The sequence below is a fragment of the Populus alba genome, chromosome 13 (genome assembly GCF_005239225.2).
Source record: "Populus alba chromosome 13, ASM523922v2, whole genome shotgun sequence".
NCBI lineage: Eukaryota > Viridiplantae > Streptophyta > Magnoliopsida > Malpighiales > Salicaceae > Populus > Populus alba.
This window is the reverse complement of record NC_133296.1, coordinates 1,855,260-1,876,807: the sequence shown is the minus strand read 5'-3', so window position 1 is coordinate 1,876,807 and position 21,548 is coordinate 1,855,260. Positions and strand designations below refer to the sequence as shown.

Here is a 21,548-nt window from a genome sequence, read left to right as displayed (position 1 = left end):
GGTTTTAGAGAGTTTTTCAAAGAAATTATAGTTTGGATCGTGGAATCGATTCTTTGATTGGTTCTTACTATCAGATTGCATTGCTAAGTTAAAAGCTCTTGCTCCTAATTTTTTTAAAAATAATGATAATAATAAATTATCAAATTATTGAGTAATATATTCATAATGTACTAAATAGCCTACCTTGACTTGTTTGTACTCCCAAATTAAATTAGTAAACTAAAAAAAAATTACTTAAATAGTTGAATAGCACTTTATCCAAAACGGTGGAGTTTAAGCTTCTGGACGCAAAATCTGTTGTCCAAGGTAGTGTTTGTAGAAAATTTAGTTTTTTTTTTTAATTTTTTTTTTATATATTTTGATATTATTGTAATGGGTTGATTTTAAAAAATAAAAAATATAATTTTTTTTTAAAAGTAATTACCACTGCAAACCTTAAAAAAATATATATTATTTTTAAAAAAAATTAATTTTTAATAAAAATACAAAAAAATAATTTCAAATAATTTTTTTTTTTTTAAAACACAAAAATATTCTATCTCACTCTCATCTCTCATTAATATTAATAGCAACAACTTATTTTATAATTGAAATAGAAAAAGAAAACCACCCTGCAATTCTCTCTTAAATTATGGAACTACTTTGATTTAACACATTCCCACTTTCTGCTTGTTGATAAAACGCAGAGATATTGGAAAAAATTAAGGTAAAGTTTCGAACCTTTAGTTATTGAATTATGTTTTTCTTATGATTGAACTCGGTTATTTCGTTTAAGAGAGAAAAAAAATAATGGGTTTTGTTGATTTTTGAGTGTTGTGTGTTTAATTCAATTTTTTGTGCATATTTTTTATTGGTTTCAATTGATCGTTCGGTGTTTGGTGCGATTTGAATTGGAAGATCAAGGAAGTTTGTGTTTTCATTGTGTGAATTGTTTGCTTGACTAGAATATGTTTTATCTGGATTAGGTTTTTTGCTGCTTGATTAGGAAAGTTAGGATCTTTTGTCTTTTTTTTATCCGGGTTGATTTTTTTTATGGTAAGTGAGAATCCATGTGGTAGAAACTTGGCATTAGTTTTATGAAGATGTATCGGGAATTAGTGGCTATCGGTTTTAGGATAGTTTAAATGCATTGCGGTTTTCATGTTTTCTCTGGACAAAAAAGAGTTGTGAATATCTATAGTTAAGAATCAGTGGTTTGGAGTGTTTTGTTTGGTGTCAAATTGTTACTATGATTTGAGAATTAACGTAGTTTAATGGTAGTATTGTTGAATTTACAGTTATGTTGCAAGCGCAAAATGTTTGGTCTTTGAGCATTTGAAGGTATACCTAAGCATGCAATTGGAGGATGTTACACATCTGTGGAAAATATCGCTGAAGAACCTAGGACTTGATGCATTGCTTGGTTACATTCATCAATCTTTTATGAAGGTTTTTAAAACAGTTAATGAACTAAATCACGTGTATCATAATGGCTTCTCCTTGACTGGAAATAGTTAAATCATATACAGGGGTTGCTCTTGTTTTTTCTTTAGAAGGCTTGAATGGTGTGTCCTATATGGTTACTGCAACCTGTATGCATATGCTTGGTAAAGAACTGAAGGAGTATAATGGACAGGGAGGATGAGAAACAAAATCATATGATTGTTTAGCTAGGTTTCCGTGGGTTTCTAAGTTACATGGGGCATGGCGCTTTACAGTTCAAAGAATGAGAATGTGATGCAGCTTTTACTATTAAACAGCTTATGTAGATTTGTTTCATTATACATGATCCTTCAACAGTTTAGATATGACATCAACAACTAATTGCTTAGTTGTGCTTGATGCACTGTACAGATCTGAAATAACCTATGTAGGAATTGGATCACTAGTTATATTGTATGTGCACATTATACTCAACCATCTTGAATTTGATCTTTGCTAAAATAGGGTCGTAATTGGGTATTCCTGGTTTAGGAAAACTGGAACCCTTGACCTCCTTATAACTATCTGGAATCTGTGACCCACTTGTGGATAACTCGTGTTAGAAGCCCAAATTGCAGATCCGTAACTTCTTTTGTGTTTTTTTTTTAAAAAAAATTTCTGCTCATTGTATAGAAGTTTATGTTAAGAAAAAACTTAAGAAAGTAAATTATGTTCTAGTTTTGAAAATTTCTTTTTAATTCCTTTAATTTATGATACATTTTGATCTGAACTTGCTTCTGTCAATGAACTACTGATTTAATTTTAAGCTTTTATAAAACATCTTTTCCTCTAATTCCGCAGTTCTACACTGACATTCTCTTCTTTCAGTGATTTCTCTCTGTTTCTATTATATTGTTAGGGAGGGGATTTTTGCAATTGGACAGAGTTTGAATGTATTATGCAAATATAACGTGTTCTATCCTCTAATATGCATAATTCCATCCTCGATTACTCTCTAATGCTTATGACCATTTTTGTTCTTGGACATGTTTATTCACCTCGTGTATTATTGGGAATGATTGAAGTCTAAACTACTGGGAATGGCATCTGCGATCCTCATTGTGGTGCTTTGAGATGGAAGGAAAGCATTTCATGGTTAAAATTTTATCAAATTGCAACTTTCCTTCCACTTCTTATAATCATAGGTGTAAAGGCACCTTTGGATCTGTGTCCCCCAATATTAGTTAGGGGCTTGTTTTAGAAGGGACTGGGCTTGTTACTGTAGAGTAGCTGTGAATAATAATCTGAGTTTACAGAAAGGAGAAAGAGTGGCTCAAGGCCACAACCCTCAACTAAACCAAAACCCTCATTATTCCATTATCGTAAGTTTTTCAATTACATAAAATAGGTGCTCCTTTTATAGGCACCATAAAAGCCCTACTAGTTCTAAACTAAATAGGAAAACAAAACCATAAATAATAGAAAACTCCTAATTAATAATCGAGTTCCTAGTAAACTGTAACTCCTAAATCACGTGAAGATTCCTACATATGATGTATTCCTAAATAGCATCATGCTTCTTATTAATATTCTAGTTCCAAAAATAAACTTTTACTCCTTATCAGTATTAAGACAACACATGGCATATTCCTAAAATGCCTAGATTCACAATATAAAGAATTGAAAATTTAATTGAATTAATTTATTGATCTCGTTCTTCTTGGCTGCCTTACTTTGTCTGCAGGGTCGATATTGGGATTGGCAGGCGAGATTGCTTGGCAGGTGATGGAACAAGAGATTAACAATACAAAAGCTGAGAATCTGGCTGAAGTCTCCATGAAATCGCAGTCAACGGAGAATAACTATCTGGAAACTGAGAATCCTACAGAAGCATTGTCTAAGTCACTGTCTGAAACGAACAACAATGAAGATGGAAATCATGCTGAAGCGTCAACTAAAGATCAATCATCCAGAAAAAGAACCCCCAAACCATTGAGGGCTAAATCTATTGCTATAAAAAAATCTTCAACTAGCAATTCTTTGAAGTCCAAGAAAGCTAAAAGCAGTCCAAAAATTCAAGGAAAAAACAGAAAGAAGAATCTCTTACAAGGCAATGAAGAAAGTAGAAAAAATGAGCACGATGATGCTAATAACCTAAATTCAAGTGAAAAGAACATTTCTGACAAAGAGCGCATTGAGAAGGGCCAAAAGAATCAAAAGAACCAAGAAAGGTTAGTTGGGTCAAATAAGGGTCAAAAGAACCAAAAGAGGGAAGAAAAGCATGGTGGCTCAGATAAAAGCTTGAGGAGTGAAAAAAACAAAGGGAAACTTGATGGGAAAGAAAAGAATGAACAGGATGAGAAGAAGAAAGAAAAGCTTGGTGGCATGATCTTTATGTGCAGTGCAAAAACAAAGCCAGATTGCTTCCGCTATCGTGTCATGGGTGTCCCAATGAATAAAAAGGAACTCATATTGGGTGTGAAACCTGGACTTAAGCTTTTCCTCTATGATTTTGATCTGAAACTTATGTATGGTATCTATGAAGCGTCCTCTTCTGGTGGAGTAAAATTGGAGCCCAGGGCTTTTGGTGGTTCCTTTCCAGTTCAGGTTTTGTTTTAATTTTAAGGCCAACTTCTCTTTAGTCACATTTTTGTTTTCTTGTCAGCTTTGCAAGATCTGCTTGCTGATGCTTTTTAATTCTAGGTGCGTTTTGATGTTCACAAGGACTGCTATCCAATCAGCGAGAGTGTTTTCAAGAAGGCTATAAAGGACAGCTATAATGAGAAGAACAAGTTTAAAACAGAACTTACTGTTCAGCAGGTAAAAATTGGTCGGTTAATCTGGTAGTTTGGTATGAATTATTTTTCTTCATGCATTGAAGCTGTTTATTATATCTACTTTTCTCTCAGGTTCGGAAGCTCAGTGCACTATTCCCACCAGTTAGAGCACCTGTCCACTCTCCACGAACTGTAACTGTTCACGATAGAGAACTTTATGTGGGAGCAAGAGAGTTGCGGATCCATTCAGATAGGGAAGCATTTGCTAGAGCCAATTATGATGCTAGAAGTTATCCTCTGCTCTCTGATGTAAGGGATCGACGTGTTGAATACAGGGAGGTGGGCTCTACACATAGAGATGAGATTCCACGTGATTTATTTATGAGTGAAAAGGATTATCGAACTTATGGCCTTTCAGGAGAGAGAATAAACTTGGCTCCCTCTCTTCATGTTTCGTCTACTCTAGATCCATACTCGAGAGACCAGGAAAGAGAGCACCTTCTTAGACAGCCTTACCCTATATACAGAGACATGGTACCTTTGCAGAGAGAAGCTGTTGTGGCCGATCCTTTCTACTTGAATCAGGCATATAATCCTGGTGGTACACGTGAATTGCTGCCAGCTACTACTTCGATAACTGCAACTACATCTGGTTCTGCTCTCCCTGCTTTGGACCCGTATACAAGGGATCCATATTATACTTACCATTATGGTGCTTCATCTGCAGATGCATATCTGCCACCTCCAAGGAGAGATGAATTTTTTTCAGGTTCCTATTATGCTGACGGTCCTAGAGAGACTTGCCTATTTGAGGCTGATCACTTGCGTAGGAGGGAAACTGATCAAGTGGATAGATTATACTCAACAAACGCTGCTGATGCCTCGTCAAATTATAACCAGGTGCTCCAGTACCATGGGGCCAAGCCTGAAACCGCACTTCCACCGGTTTCATCTCGGTACTCCTTTGCTGGTCCATCTGTCTCTTATCGCTAACCTTGTGTGCAGATCCTGCCACCGCCAAGGGGAGATGAAGTTTCTTCAGGTTTCCTGTATGCTGATGCTGACCTGCCTCTTTGAGGCTGATTCCTTGCATAGGGAGGGAAATCCATCAAGTTGATAAATTTGCATTTTAAGATTATAACCTGGCATTCTAGAACGATGGAGCCAAGCCCTAAACTGCACCTCCATCAGTTTCATTTCGGTACTCCTTTGCTGACCCATCTGTCTCCTATTGCTAACGAAACGCGCAGATCTTATGCTTGCTGCATGGTTCTGTTTTTTTTGTTCTTTTTTTTTTCTTTCTTTCTCTTTTTCCCGATTACGTTAATTAGATTATATACTTTTAAGACTGTTTCAAGTTTATGCACGTAACAGGCTCAGCATTTCTGCTCCGGTGTCCTTGTTGATAATGGAAATTAAAATTCCTGTTTCTTGACTGATTAAATCTCGTCATAGGCACTTTAAAACTATCCTAATTCTTGCATCATACCAGTAAGTGTTGGCCTACTACATATCAAACAGGTGGTTGTAATTTGCTAAGATTGAATTGAGCCATGGCCTAGGAGAGCTACCTGGCTAGTAAGTATACCATCGCTTTTCTTCATATCAATAAATGGCGGCCAGCTTGATGCTTGAAGGAATAAATGCTGCAGTATCACATTCTTACTTCATAACAATACAATACCAGAAAAATAGTTCCCACCATGTTTCTTCTTAATAATTGTGGTTTTTGCAAGATGCAAAATTCCCTCGAGGCTCTAGATAATATTGATGTAAGAACAGCATGGGCTTGGCAAATGTGTAGGCTTATACGATGAATTGGTCCCATGTCCATAGTGTTGAATGCCTTGGGTTTGGAGGAGATTAAGGTTTTGATGGGTGCATATGGAGTTATACTTATTAAACTTGGTTCAGCCTAGCAAGTTAACCTGCTATTTTGATCAAGTTTGTTTCATTCAAAATATGGGCTTGCAATTGGCCCAAGAAAACCCACTTGAACTGCTAAGACTCAATAGAGATTTTTTTTTTAATATGTTTTTTTTTCCTAGCCAAAGACCGCTTTTTTTTTTTTAATTTTTTAGTCGTTATTAACTTATTTCAAAGTTTACTATATAAATACTAGAAAAATATTTTATTTTTTCAATGTAGCATTTAAAACTTTTAGTATATATGCTCTATATTCACAAGAAAAAAGTTATGTTTTTTTAATGTAGGATAAAAAATCTTTTCAGTTTAAATATTACAACTTAAAAGAATAAGATAGTATATTTTTAATGTGGGATAAAAAAATCTTTTAAACTTTATTATTTATAACATGTATAGCTTATATTCATATAAATATTAAAATTTCAATATATATTTTTTAATTTTTTCATGTTGATACTCAACTTGTATAATTTAGACATGTTTTTCCTGGCCGGGTCAATCCCGGGCCAAGTTTGATATCTATGTATGCAGGTGCATTAACTCCTGCATGTCAAGGAAGGATCGTTTAGTTTGATCTGACGTCTGGGTGCATGGAACCAACAGACTTCTGAACTTTCAACAAGTAGCTGTGTTGGCGGTCTGGGAAGAGCTTGAAGAATTCCATTTGAAACTCTTATCCATTTAAAAATACCGACTCAAGTAAAGTTCAGAGAAAATCTTTGGTTCAACTCTTTCTTGATATCATAAAAAATAAAAACAAAAATAGTTTAGAGCTCTCTTGATTGGAAATTACCACCTTTGATTATGTGATTAAACAAAAAGAAAAAAAAACCTTGAAAAACTAACAAAATTAGATGGTTAAAAACCCTACTGCGAGTTTTTTTGCAGTGTGAAATTTCACAAGGAAGAATCTTGGACTTGTGTGAAATATTCACAAGTGTGAATATCTCAATGTCCATGGACAAATTTCACACTCCATACTGCTATAAATCCAGTAACTTTAACTCCAGGGCATGCTATTTTATACGTTAATTTGATAAATTATATATATGGGCTAATAACTTGGCTCTAAATATATACTTTTCAAATTACGTATTTGAAAAAGATGTTAATAAAGTCCAATCAATGCATATAGAGGCCACGCAATACATTGGAAAAATGGAAGAAGGCATATATAATAATGAACAAGTCGACATAATCATCTTTAATTTTTCATGGACTATAAGATTTCAAGGAGTGGAATATTGCTGCTAATCTGATGAGGTAATTAAGTGGTTTAATCCCCAAGTGATTTTTTTGAACAATTCCTTTTGTATCTCTGCAAAATTAATCTCATGAAATATTTAACAATAGAAGATCAAACTCAAAACTTTTCCCATTTAGCCAGCTGCTTGATCTTCAGTGAGTCCATAATCTTTAGCTGATTAATTTAATTTAAGGGTGAGAAAAATAATTAATGAGCTCCATGCCCACTCATTAATTTGATTTGATAACGGCTTATTTATTTTTATATTTTAAAAATATTTTTTAAAAAATTAAATTTATTCTATTTTTTTATATTTTTAGATATTTTAATGTGCTTATATATAAAAATAATTTATAAAAAATAAATAAATATTATTATTTTGATTTTTTTTAAAATAAAAAACATTTTAAAAAATAATTATCACCATATTTTTAAATATTTATAAATTAAAATCATTAACAATCGATTAACAACTTAATTTAGGAAGTTGCCATCATTAATTGTGGTTGTCTTGAGGGATTTTCTTAAAGAATTCGCAATATATAAAATAAAGATATACTACAAGTTCCATGTGAGATTAAGCATTATTTTCCTTGCATCCCAAGGCTCAACCAGTGCGTCTTTTTACTAGTCAATTTCAACGTCTTATTTAGTCATTTAATTTGTACTCTACAAGTTTGCCTGGTCAAAATGCAGTCTATGCTTTGTATTTTTCTAATGATTTGCCTGCTGTAGGACATAAATATGTGTTTTAAAAATATTTATTGAATTTATTTTTTTAATGTTTCATGATGATTTTAATGGATTAATGTTAAAAATAAAATAAAATTTAAAAAATATTATTTTAATATATTTTTAAGTTAAAAACATTGTGCATCCACACTACTTAAAATAAATAAAAAATACTACACACATGTAAATATCATGTGAAAATATTGATGGCCTAGCAAAACTTTCAAAATAAGTTGATATATAGGGATTCATTTCTATATCAATTGTTTTTTACGATCGAGTTTATGGAAAAAAGATGAGATTTGAGCTTAATACATCGTTTTCTTACCTACTCATCGTCATCTACAAGTTCATTAATTTTTTTTATCTAGATTTTAAGCTTGGTCACATTATACAAACATGCAAGTAATCAAAAGCATTTATTTAATTTTGAGACTCAAGACAAGTCGAATTAATAGCGTGTTTATTGACTCTTATATTTTAATTTTAAAATTGTATGTACTATGTAAGAATTTAGGTGAGGAGAATTCAAGATTGATTGATCTGTTTAAACAAATCTAATAATAATATTAAATAATTTTTTATTTAAGAGAAATTAATTTGATTTTGATTTTTTTAAAATAATACACTAATGCCAAGTTGAATTACAATTTATTGAAATATTTATATTGTTTAAATTTTAGTAGTTTATTTCTTTTAATTTATGCATTGTCAAATAGTAATATAAAACAATTTTGAGATTTTATTTAAATAGCTGAAGTTTGTTAATTATACTAATCAAATGGTTAAGAATTAAATCCAAAATCTTTCCTTTCTCTTCTAATTAACTAAAATATAATATTAAAAGATAGTACGAGTACGTACAAATCAAAAAAATAATTAAAAAATATATATAAAATCATTTTGAGAAATTACTCATGAACTTGTGTAGCTAGTTATCGTTACAACAAGGAGTCCCAAGCTAGTTAAGGTGGCCTCCGTGCTTATCGATCTTTGCAAATCCATGTGTATATTAGCAAATCCACTTCCATGCACGAGAGGGTGAAACTTCATCGCAAAAAAGGCGTTCAAAAGAAGAAGAAGAAGAAGAAAGTCTTCTTCAAATTAAAAAGTATAATTTGATCTTATCTATACTGGGTCCAAAGTGTTCTGCTCTCCCGCGTTTTGGAAGACTTGTCGAGTCGAGTCGTCCAGAGCCACCCACATGGATAAGATCGATGCAGGAAAGTATTAATTTTCTTCAACAAAATTAACATAGATTAATTGCAGCTATGCAGCTTCTGCACTGTTGTTGTCTCAGCTTCTAGCTGTTAATGTGATATGTGAAGGTGAAGATCTCCTCCATGAACCTCATATATTACAGTTATTCCAACCCTAGCTAGTTGCCTAATTGTTGGATGAAAGGAAACTGGTCACAGCTTTCAAGACTTGAATTGATGATATATACATAGGATTAATATTCCTATTGATTATACACGTTTTTTCCTATGATCATGACAGCAAAATTAAAGAAATTACGAGAAAACTGACGTAATTATAATCATAATTATCCAACCTGTTTTTAGATTAATATATTACAGATTTACTTCTCGTACTCTGAACATTTCTGATTGATCTTATAGCAAGCTTGATAAGGACATGCAAGCCCCACATGCATGCATGCATGCATGAGAGAGGTCAAAATTGTGAAACTTCTTTGTAAAACACAAAAAGACTTGGAAAATCTGTCTCCATGGAATTCCACGAACAATATTTAGTTTGATTTTATCCGGGATATTCGGTTCCATCGATGATCACTCAGGGAGCGCTGTAAAAAAAAAATATTTTTTTAAAAATCCATCGCCAATTCAGGACGGAGATATCTATGGTCTTTCTAAAATCCCGATGCTAGATTTTTATTTATAACAAAAAAAAAAACATACTAAGAAAAAAATATAGTTTTTACGATAAAAAACTCACCCATTAATATCCTCGCATCAAAATATATTATCTACTTTAAATGGTCCGAAGGGTTTCAGCTCTGCTTTGTTTGTTAGCTTCACTAGGTTGACATTACGTGATTGTTTAAGATTATAATAAAGGTTGTGCTTTTAAAATGTTTTTACTTAAATATATATTAAAATAATTTTTTTATTTTTATTTTAACATATCAAAATAATAAAAACATATAAAATCTAATTTGAAAAAAAATCTAATAATGGTGAAACAACGTTTAATCGCAATGCTAAATAAGCTCTAAAACCAGATGATATGATCAAATATTACTATTTGTTTGACAAGTAGCTTTTGGTTACTGTATAGAAATAATAATATAGAAGGATAGTAGAGAGTTGAGACAAAAAAAAATATATATATTTTTTACTTTATGTTTTTAATATAAAAATTTATTTTAAAATTGTCTCATGAATAAATTTACTTTATATTTTTATATTTATTTTCTTTAAATATATATATTTTTATCTTAATTATTTTTTATTTTGTGTTTTATTTTGAAACAGTAACCAAGCATTTTAAAGAGTGTGTTTGGTATTGTGGTAGCTGTTGTGGTTGTGGTTTGAAAAAAGTTATTTTATAAAAAGTACTTTTAGTTGAGGTTAAGTTGGTATTTATGTATGTTTGGTTAAAACTGTGGTTGAAATTGAAGTTAAACAAAAAATAATTTAATATGTTTTGTGATATATATTAATATTGATGATTTTTAATTTAAATATTATAGATTTAACTATGGCTATTATATCATGAAATAAATAATACTTTATATAAAAAAATATATTGTTTCATTAAATTTTTTTATAATTTCATCACATTCAAAATTCATCCGACAAGACTTACAGTTTAACAAAATTGAAATTACGATCAAATTTTGTAAAGGCTACACCATCATGCGATTTCCTTCTAATTTATACAGTATTATTGAATAATATTAAATATTAATTTTTTTTAATAAAACATATTTTTTAAAAAAATAAATTTTTACTGTTTATATAAACAGTATAAGTAGAAATTGACAAACAAGTGTACAGAGTGAATTATTCACTCTGCACATTGTTCACTTTTGTTAAGTGAACAGTGCAGAGTTAAATTAATTCACTCTGCACAACAGTGCCGGCAAAGCAGGTATAACTTGCTTCTCCCCTACCTGTGTTTTTGTGCAATTTTAGGTGGGTCCCATCAACTAAAAACACTGCTTTTCACTTTAACCAAACAACATAAAATTGTGGTTTCTTCAAAACACGACCGCTGCCGCGTTAACAAACACAGCCTTAGAGGGTGTTTGTTTACGCGGTAGCTTTAGCTTTTAAAGTAAACCGCGTAAACATCATGTTGGTAATATGAAAAAAGCAATTTATTATTAGGTGGGATCCATAAATGTTTTTTCTCAAATTGCCATTTCTTACACAACAGCTAAGAGCTGCTTCTCGTGTAATTCACTTGGGCACTGTTCACTTCTTGAAGTGAACACTGCTCATTCCCGGTGAATTGATTCACCTGGCAACACGAGAAGCATTCACCTGGCACTGTTCACTTGGTGTAATTCATTGAACCGCGTCCGACTCAGTAAAAATAAAATTAATTTTTTTTACTCGAAAAACCTAGTGTTTAATATTATTTAATAAAACTACATATATTAGAAGAGCATCGCATGATGACGTAGCATTTTTGGAATTTGATCGTAATTCTAATTTTATTTCTGATGATATTTTACCTGATTTTGTTGTACACTCAAAAAACTATGAAAACTATAATCCTTATCAGATGAATTTTATACGTGATGAAATTGTAGATAAGTTAATGGAATAATAAAAAATATTTAATATAAAATATTATTTATTTAATGATGTAATAATAGTAGTTAAATCTATAATATTTAAATTAAAAAAACATCACTAATAATATATTACATTAAAGGAAATTACTACTTCTATTTATCTACCAAAGCTTGCTTTCAAGATATGTTCATGGGATTCATTCCATATATGTTCTTGTTTTTCCCATGTATGACGACATCTTGCATGCAAGGAAGGAAAAATGGTCCCTCTATTGTATAATATTATATATTTCATATGAATTCCTCGAGTTTAATTTCCTATCTATGACATTTTGCTTTTTCCTACGCTTTTACCATCATATGATGTTTTTGTAGATTTCATTTGTCATAACAAAGTGCAATTACCAGGTGACGATACATCAAAAAATAAATAAATAATAAAAATATATACACATGTTTTATACAATATGTACAAACCTCCATAAATATTACTATAAATTAATATATTAAATATTTTCTAAAATATTTATCTTAAAAAAATCTATATATACAGACTTTCGTCTTTCTAGATGAAAGGTATATCAGACTCATTTTTCTAGATTCTATGATCTTTGCAGATAACATGTATTTAAACAAATATTATACTAACTTAAACCTTAAAGTGTTTTTTTTTTTATATTATCAGAACATCAAATTCTTCAGGTTTATCATGACAATCTTTCTGCCTATAATTTTGCAGCCTCCTCGTAAAGTTTTTCAAGTACGTGGTGAAAAGTCCATTCAAAGAACACAGTTTTGATTTCCGTACGTGTTCTCTCATGATCATTATAATATTTTTCAAAACCCATTGGATTATTATTGGAATATTGACTCTCCTTTCCTTTTCCTCTTCCTTATTTTTTTTAATTATTATTATTATTGGTGGGATATTTTTGGATTAACTGTTATATATTGAAACTAAATCACTCTCTAATTGAATCAGAACTGATATCTCACAAGAATTTCTTCTTATAACCTCTTCTGAATTCAAACTAATTAAGATGATTAATACCTTTCTTGATCCATAATGAGAATATTAACATTAATAACGTAAGAAATTAACCGGATGTATGCATATGCTTAAGAATATTTTTTTTTTTTTTGAGGAATATAAAAACTAAAGTTTGATAGTTTTTTATAGCACATTAGGCTTTGTCATAAGAAATTTAATTTCAAATAAAAAATAAATATGTATTACAATATTTACAATAGATACTAGATTCTCCATAAATCTCAATTTTCTGCAAACCAATCTCAAGGAGTATTTTTTTTTTTATTAACGTAGTTGTCCGGGCTAGTTTGTGCGGACTTCAACTAATCCCACGAGCCATAAAGTTAACGATCATTTAATTCTCCAGTGGTCCTGAAGTTTATGAGACTGGAACTGGTAATCTTTAAAAAACAAATTTAAAATTTGATTAATTAAACTATACATCTCAAAATTTCAATATCAAAGAATATTGAATGGAGTATACATCGTATTGCACTGTTTGGACATGCTAGAGAAGTCCAAATCTTTTTTTTTTAACAAGGAAGTAATTTCTTAAGAATAACTTAATTTTAGTTTGAATTATTAGTTATTTGTCTTGATTAAATTAAGTATATTTGATGTTGATATATATTGTGAGAAAGTATTCTAAATATCAATCATTTGGGACACCTCTTGTTAGCATTTAATTATTTTCGTTTGATAAAAAAATATAAAGATAGAGAATACATATTAACCCTAAGTTTTATAGCAAAAAAAAAAATTATCATGTATAATTTTTTAAATTAATTTAATATCCTAATTATAATAATATTAATACCTCACTTAATCCAATTTACATGTATATTTTTTTTTTTCCTATCATGCAATTGACATGTATATTCATACTATTACCATTCTTATAATTATCATATTCAAAACTTTTATTGACTTCTACATTGACTCGATTAATTTATTACCTTCCTTAGTTAAATATTATTTCCCATTAGAACGTGTCAGAAAATTTCCTCTGTGTATGGAAGCAATGCTTTAAATGGCAAGCGTTTGAGGTGTAATTACTTGTAATTAAGACTTAATCTTTTGCTTTACTGTGTTTCTTGGAAAGACTCTGGTTTTCGAGTTTACGTGCAACAAATATTCTGGTATTTGTCTATAAATACATACACTTGTTATAAGGGCCTCACAACAGAGGATTCAAGAGAGAGTTCTTAGCCCTTTTGAAGTGAAAGTTTAAGGTTTTTTGTGCTGTAAGTATTTAGAGAGAGAGAGAGAGAGAGAGAGAGAGAGAGAGAGAGAGAGAGAGAGATGGGACTTTGTTTTTCTGATGTACGAGGAGGGAAACAAGCAATCGGAGGGACATCCCAACAAAATCCCAATAGTAACAACAATGCTGCCCACAATGATGCTGTTGATTTCTTCTTCAAGTCCAATGGCCAACAGGCCCTTTTTACCCAAGTTGAGGTATACGTTACGTTTTGTGTTAATAAAAAAAAACAATGTAAGGCTTGCGAGTTGCGTGTATGTTTATGTATTATTAATCTATTATATTTCATAGAATTGTGATGTGAATGTCACTCAGCATTGATGAATTTTTTAATCTTTACTTGACTTTTAGGTTAGTTTTTATATATATATATTTAAAGAAAGAAAAGCTAAAAAGTTTGAGTCTGTCTTTGCTAGTTTAATAATTAGAAGGAATTCATTGTTAATTATTTTCTTAGGGTTTGGTTCTGTTTCTTGTTTTTAATTATTTTTAACTGGACCTTTTCTTTTTGCCAATTTGATTTTTTTTCTAAAACATGTCATCTAGGTTGTAAATTTTGACATGGAATTTCTTTTTACCGTTCATAAAAGTAAAGGGTTTATGAAATTTTATGGTCTTGGTTTAAACATTAAAGAAACCCCAAGTCTCTGTACTAAAACAGAGGATGGTTGGAAAGTGAAGGAAGGGAGCTTTAAATTTAAATTAAATTGTGATTAAAAAACCAGAAATCAAATTGGGAGTGGAAAAAACTCTAAGGATATGCTTGGTGCACTGCTATTTCCTCTAATATTCAGTGACATTAACTTGATACAGGCGCAGAACTCTTTTTGTCTGGTTTATTGATTCTCTGTGTAGTTTGGTTTGGAGAATTCTTGTAGAGAAACAGTGGTTTTGTTTTAAGGTGGATGTAACTTGGAGATTTTTTATAAATGAAGCCATGTGGGCCTTCCGAGCAATGATGAGTATGTAACATGGTGTCCTCGAACAATGTTGGTAAAAGAATTGTCAACAGGTTGAAGAAGCTAGATGGAATATGTGCAGAAATTTTTTTGTGATTTGCTTTCTTAATTGATATGATAATGCATGTTTTTTATAATGTTGAATAGTCTTGTATCACCTTTGCCCCACATGCTCTGACTTTACTCATCTCCTAGATGTTGCTTCCCCGAACAAAACACATGAAGATGAACACTTTGTAAATATGACTAAGCTTTTGGGAATGAGACAAAAATTAACTTTTAAATCTCTCTGTAAAATATGAATGTTGACAATTCATTGTTAAAAGAACATGCTTAAAAACTTTCTTTATCGTTTTTGTTCATGCCATAACCTGCAGATGCTTTTGATTTTAATTGATGTTGAGTTTTCTTTTGGCGCCTTCCCATGGTCAGCCCCTAGGCCCTTTATTGTGTTAGCTTCTTTCTTACTTTTTTTTTTTTTTCCTCGATTTAGCTTGACACGAGTAATAGGTTGGTCTTGAATCTCCAAACACCCATTCATGATGTACCTTTTGTTAAATGGACAAGCATTTATATGCATGCTGCTACATTGTTAACATTTAAATATATTTAGTACAACAATAGACAATAGTCACTGGATTGTAGTTTGAAGCAACGTGTTAGTGTTGCAGAAAAGGTGAATATTTGGTTCGCCTTCATGGCGAATATGATTAAGGATGAGAATTTCTAGTATTCTTATAAACAATGGATGCTATCTTCTTTTTTAAGACATGAATGATGTGCACCCAATTAGCCAAGATGCGGGAAATTCTTTGCTTATAGCTGTTGGTGCTCCATGTGCAAGGATATTTGTCTTTCAATATCTGTGTATATCTTTTATATTAGTTTAAGAACTTATTTTTGTTACCTTACGATGTATTCATACTATTCAAATATGCTCTGCAGCTGTCTTTATCAGCATCAAACTTGCTTGATCGTGACATCACATCCAAGGTAATACGGTGAACTTAATATGCATATTTCTTGTCCTTTTGATGTTGTGGTAACCTGCCAAATTGTTATGTTTTCATGGATCCACCTTCTTATCCTTTTCTCGGATCGTCTGAGCCTCTTTATTGTTTGCCTTGTAACTTTTCTATGCATGCCAAAGTTGGAAGATTTTTATCCAAATATCATCCATTGATATCCCATGTCTCAACTAGCTGCGTGGCTTCTTTTTTTTTTGTGTTCCCGCTTGTTTGACCATGGTCAAAGGATTAGTGACTGCTCTAGATTAGAAATTATTGGGCAGGGTTTTGAAGGAATCTTGCTATGGTTGATGTCCGGGTCGATCAAGAGAAAAAATAGAGGGATCAGGAGACTCCATTTTCAGTTTAATTGTTGAGAAATGTAAAATATGCATTTTTGTTAGATAGTTGGCAGTGCTTGTGTTCTTGTTAGATAGTTGGCAGTGCTTGTGTTCTGTGATCTTGACTAAAAAGATTTGTGTTGTAGAGTGACCCAATCGTAGTTTTGTTCGCAAAGAAAAGGGATGGGAAGCTAGAGGAAGTCGGTAGAACAGAAGTCATTATGAACAACTTGAATCCTACTTGGATTCAAAAGATTACAATTGCTTATCAATTTGAGATGGTTCAGCCACTTGTGTAAGTTCTGCTCAATCTCTCCAATTGCTGGTTTTCAAGTTGTATATCTCCTAACATTTTCAGTATTGTGTTAAATGTTATTTTTTTTGGAGTTTTCAACTCACATTCTGCCTGTGCCCTCTTTTAGCTTTCATATCTATGATGTGGATACCAGCTATCACAATAAACCAGTGAAGGTATGGCAGTTTCTTCTTCCAATTTTTCTCTATTATTTTGATTCTATTTGTCATAATTAAATGCATTCAAAAGGTACACAGTTCTGGCATGTCTACAGATTAAGCTCTGAGAATTCAGTCCGCAATCTGTTTCGCAAACTACTGTAAAGTAAATACTTGCTGAAAGCAGTTTGGAAACAGGCAATTCACGTGATTGATCATATTAGTTACATAACCAGATAACTTCTGCCAGGTTCATTACAGTGAGAAGCCACCCTCAGTTGAAAAAAAGGAATATGAAAATATCATGTTCAAGATATCCAGCACAAACATTTTGGATCATAACACCAACAAGTTTTAGTGAGAGAAAAATGAGATAAAAAGAATCAAAATGGAAGTAGCAGAACAAATTAGCCTCTCACAAAATAGTGAGACAAATTTTTCTGAAGGTGAAGTTTTTATTTAAAGAACTGTTCTCTGTTGCCTTTCAGTCACTGAAGTTGAAGGATCAGGAATTTTTGGGAGAAGCCAACTGTGTTTTGTCTGATGTAAGTTCCTTTTAACGTGATATTGCTTGTGGAATTTATGCAAAGTAGAATGCATGCATTATGTCTATTGAATCAGCAACTCTTAACAAATTTTTAGCAATTCATACATTTTTAATTAATTTAACCAAGCAAACACATTAATAATCGCATAACTATGAAAGATGCAACAAAACTTGATTTTTGAAAAATTGAGAAGACGTTGAGATATTTACCTCAATCCTTAAGAAGAACCTTAGATCTTAATTTTTGAAGCAATTATTTCAACTCTCAAACTTGCTCTGCGAGAAAAATTTTGAGATAATAAAATTGCAGTGAAAAGAATGGGTCAGGGAGCCAACATGGAGCTAAGAGAAGGGCAGATAGTTTAAAATAGTGACAGAAACTAGGGAGGATAAAAATCGGTAAATAGGATTTTATTTGATATTTTTATCCTTTAGAATTTTCCTGTCACCATTGTAGAATGGCTCTATTAAGGATGTGATTCTGTATAGCCACGTTATAACACGGCAAAACCATAACAGGCAGCTGGTTTTACATTAAGTAAGAGCTGATATTTAAACGCATGAGAGAGCTATTATGAAACTAATTTGTTGCTTCGACAATTTTGCTTGTGAAGCTTTGAACTACTTGTTTTAGATGACCATTGATGCAGCTGGAACTAATCTGAATGTTGTTCTCTCCATTGTGTAGTCATTTTGGACGGGTTTACTGTCATTTTCGTAGACTTTTTTTCATGAACTTGACACCACTGTTTACATTTATTTTTGCATTTGGCAGATAGTGACAAGACAGAATCGTACATTAACTATTCAACTCCAGAACAGAAATGGGCATGGAATCCTCCGAAAGTTAGGGACTCTCACTGTCCATGCAGAGGAAACAATTGCTTCAAGAACTACTGTCGAGTTAACACTACGGTGTTGTCACTTGGCTAACAAAGATTTATTTTCCCTGAGTGTAAGTAATGAGAAATGAGCCATTTGAGAAATGAGTGTTAATGTTTGTCATCTATATTAGATCTCAGTTTTTTGTCTTTTTTGTAATAGGACCCCTTCTTAAGAATATCTAGAATGGTAGAGGGTGGAGGTTCTGTGCCTATATGCAAGACTGAGGTGGTGAACAACAATCTGAATCCAATGTGGAGGCCTCTATGCCTAAGTATGCAGCAGTTTGGGAGCAAGGCAAGCGTCATGTCTTAAACTATTTTAGATGACAGATTAAAGTTTATTGAGTGATTGATATCATTATTCATTCAGGTTAGCTTAACGTGTTTCACTTTGATACAGGAAACCCCCCTTGTTATTGAGTGCTTTGATTTCAACAGCAGTGGAAATCATGTGCTAATTGGGTAATTGTTTTCCTTTAGGCTTTTATTATATTGTTTACTTTTTCATCGTGTTAACAGAATTTAGTGGTTGGCACCAATATTAATACATTTTTATTTATTTATGTCCTCAGTAAGCTTCAGAAATCAGTGGCAGACCTGGAAACTCTTCACAGAGAAAAAAATGGTGCTAATTTCGTTATACCGTCCAGCCATGTTCGTGAGAAGGTGTCAATGCTTTCTATGCATGCAATCTAATATACAATTTTATTGTCTTTGCTAATTGCTCCTTCCGTAATAGGTGCTGAAGGGTCAGCTGTTTGTGGATCGATTTTTGGAGAAGGAACAGTATAGTTTTCTGGATTATATTTCGAGTGGCTTTGAGCTAAATTTTATGGTTGCTGTTGACTTTACGGGTAAATAACCTTTGATTGTCTTGATATTGATAACTTTTTATTCCCCTCACCTCTTTCCTCTCTAGTTTGAAATCCGTTTCATGCACTGGATAATCTTTTTTTCAGCTTCAAATGGAAATCCTCGAAATTCAGATTCCTTGCACTACATAGATCCGTCAGGCCGGTTGAATTCTTACCAGCAGGTGAGGCTGTGGTATTTTGTTGCTCTTACGATGGATAGTAGTTATTCTCTAGAGATTTTATAATTGAGATATATTAGAATGATAACACTAGATTGTACACTTAGTTGGCCTAATGACATGTTTTTGAACTGTTCAATCGTTCAAGATGTTCCCACTCTTCATCAATACTTTCACCTGAAAGACTTCTATCTTAAGGGGAATCAGGATTGTTAAAACCAAACAGAACGACCGCAACTTATTGAATGGAAATAATAAGAATAATGCATGTAAATGCATAGAGACTTCACCACCAAAAAAACATTATATGGATTACAGAGTAGTTAAGAACATGATCAAAAACTCTACTTTCATTATTTTGTTCTTGTATATTCAGTTTTGAAACGCAAAATTGAGCCGAAAACAAACTTTTAAGTGGGTGTAGAGTGAGCTTTTATTCTTGTTTTTTGGACTTCCCTTTGCTATTTAGAAGAAAATATAATTCATCAATGAATTGGCTGCTAAGCTGATCGACAATTATCTGCAGGCTATAATGGAAGTAGGGCAGGTCATGCAATTTTATGATTCTGATAGGCGTTTTCCTGCTTGGGGCTTTGGAGGAAAGACACCTGCCGGAACAGTATCTCATTGTTTCAACTTGAATGGCAGTGCAAACTTTGAGGTAGGAAGATAATTGAAATGCTTGATTATCCTTACAGTTATTGAATTGGATTGCATATATAAGCTTGTTTCTCCAAAGCTAATACAAGATTTCCTTTTTCCTGTTTATTTTTTCGAAGTCTTAATGATATTCGGTAAATATTTGTTAACTATTTGCTTTACCATCCAATAGTTTTTTTATTTTTGCATGCTAATAATCTTTTCCTTATCATTCCCAGGCTTAATTCTTATTAAATTTTACCAGCTCATTATCATTTAGACAGTCAGTGGTAGATAGAGTTGCTCATTGCCGGCAACCTTTTTATCAATGGTCCCCCTCCTTTCGGGAAATAATTCCATATAGGCCCATGAATTGGTATATTTACTATAATCAGCAATTTCATGAACCCTTTAAAGAACATTTGTTTTCTTTATTTAACAGGTCGAGGGCGTTGAAGGCATCATGGAAGCTTATGCAACTGCTCTACACAATGTTTCTCTTTCTGGACCCACTTTATTTGGCCCGGTGATCAACACGGCAGCACAAATTGCCGGCCGCTCTGTCTCAAACAACAATGGCAAGTATCTTGTCTTGCTCATTATAACGGTAAACTAAGCTATAACCTTGTTTTCCCTTTTCTCCTGTTTGCCTCTCTATGTTTGTAATAAATAAGTTGTCACCTTTCCTAGGATGGAGTTATCACAGATATGCAAGAAACTAAAGATGCTTTGGTGAGGGCATCTGATCTTCCTCTATCAATTCTTATAGTTGGAGTAGGAGGTGCAGACTTTACACAAATGGAGGTGTGCTTTTCTTCAGTAATCTTTACACCAAGCTATAAATTTGCTTTGTTGGTAGAACAATTTTGAACATTTGGCAGAGACCACTCATCTGCACCGATTAGAAATCTCAGCATCGAAACGAAAATGCTCTAAATCTTGTTTCTTTTGCAGATCCTTGATGCTGATAACGGAGAACGATTACAGAGTTCTACTGGTCGGGTGGCTACACGAGATATTGTACAGTTTGTCCCAATGCGAGAAGTGAACAGTGAGTATAGTTGATGCCACCATTTTTTTATCTGTTATAAGCTGAGTGCTCCTGTTTGACCTAGTTGAGTCTTTCATTCATGCTTGAATGCAAGTGACGGTTAGCAACTTCATCTCTTAGACTATGGGGTTCAAAAGGTGGTGCTACTAATTTACTTCTGTCTATTCTCTCTTGAAATCTCAACTAATATATGTTCGTTGTGCTTTGAGCAGGTGGACAGATTTCTGTCGTTCAAGCTCTTTTGGAAGAGCTGCCTGGACAGTTTTTGACCTATTTCAGGTCTAGAGATATCAAACCACATGCTCGTCATGTTTGCTAGAGAGCCTTCTTCTCCAGAACCATGTCAAAATTCCTCAAATATTGCACATATCGGGCGTAAACCGAAGGTTGTTATAAGAGAGAGTGACTGATACAAAGGATGTACTTTTCTTTTTTTGGAGCCTATTGGTTGTTATAATCACTAAACACGCTATTAACAGCTGAATCATGGCT

General features: G+C 32.4%; 2 protein-coding genes across 4 annotated transcripts; both read left to right on the top strand.

Moving 5' to 3' along the window:
• The first annotated feature begins 556 nt into the window (after positions 1–556).
• LOC118053230 (uncharacterized) lies at positions 557–5,570 on the top strand. 3 transcript variants are annotated; one of them, XM_073403977.1, is made up of 5 exons: positions 596–706; positions 1,278–1,320; positions 3,146–4,008; positions 4,105–4,221; positions 4,311–5,570. In XM_073403977.1, the coding sequence occupies exons 3-5, from the start codon at positions 3,187–3,189 to the stop codon at positions 5,169–5,171; spliced, it is 1,800 nt and encodes a 599-aa protein (XP_073260078.1). In that variant the 5' UTR covers positions 596–706; positions 1,278–1,320; positions 3,146–3,186; the 3' UTR covers positions 5,172–5,570. The 3 variants fall into 3 exon arrangements, with proteins under 3 accessions (XP_034920311.1, XP_073260078.1, XP_073260077.1); XM_073403976.1 differs by having other exon boundaries at positions 1,278–1,428; XM_035064420.2 differs by lacking the exon at positions 1,278–1,320 and having other exon boundaries at positions 557–706.
• An 8,313-nt stretch (positions 5,571–13,883) lies between these two features.
• On the top strand, positions 13,884–21,488 carry LOC118053231 (protein BONZAI 3). Its single transcript, XM_035064422.2, has 16 exons — positions 13,884–14,339; positions 16,047–16,094; positions 16,596–16,744; positions 16,872–16,920; positions 17,391–17,447; positions 18,225–18,404; positions 18,494–18,628; positions 18,734–18,795; positions 18,906–18,999; positions 19,073–19,187; positions 19,293–19,369; positions 19,893–20,027; positions 20,448–20,612; positions 20,696–20,809; positions 20,960–21,056; positions 21,269–21,488. The coding sequence occupies exons 1-16, from the start codon at positions 14,184–14,186 to the stop codon at positions 21,373–21,375; spliced, it is 1,740 nt and encodes a 579-aa protein (XP_034920313.1). The 5' UTR covers positions 13,884–14,183; the 3' UTR covers positions 21,376–21,488.
• The last annotated feature ends 60 nt before the right edge of the window (positions 21,489–21,548 follow it).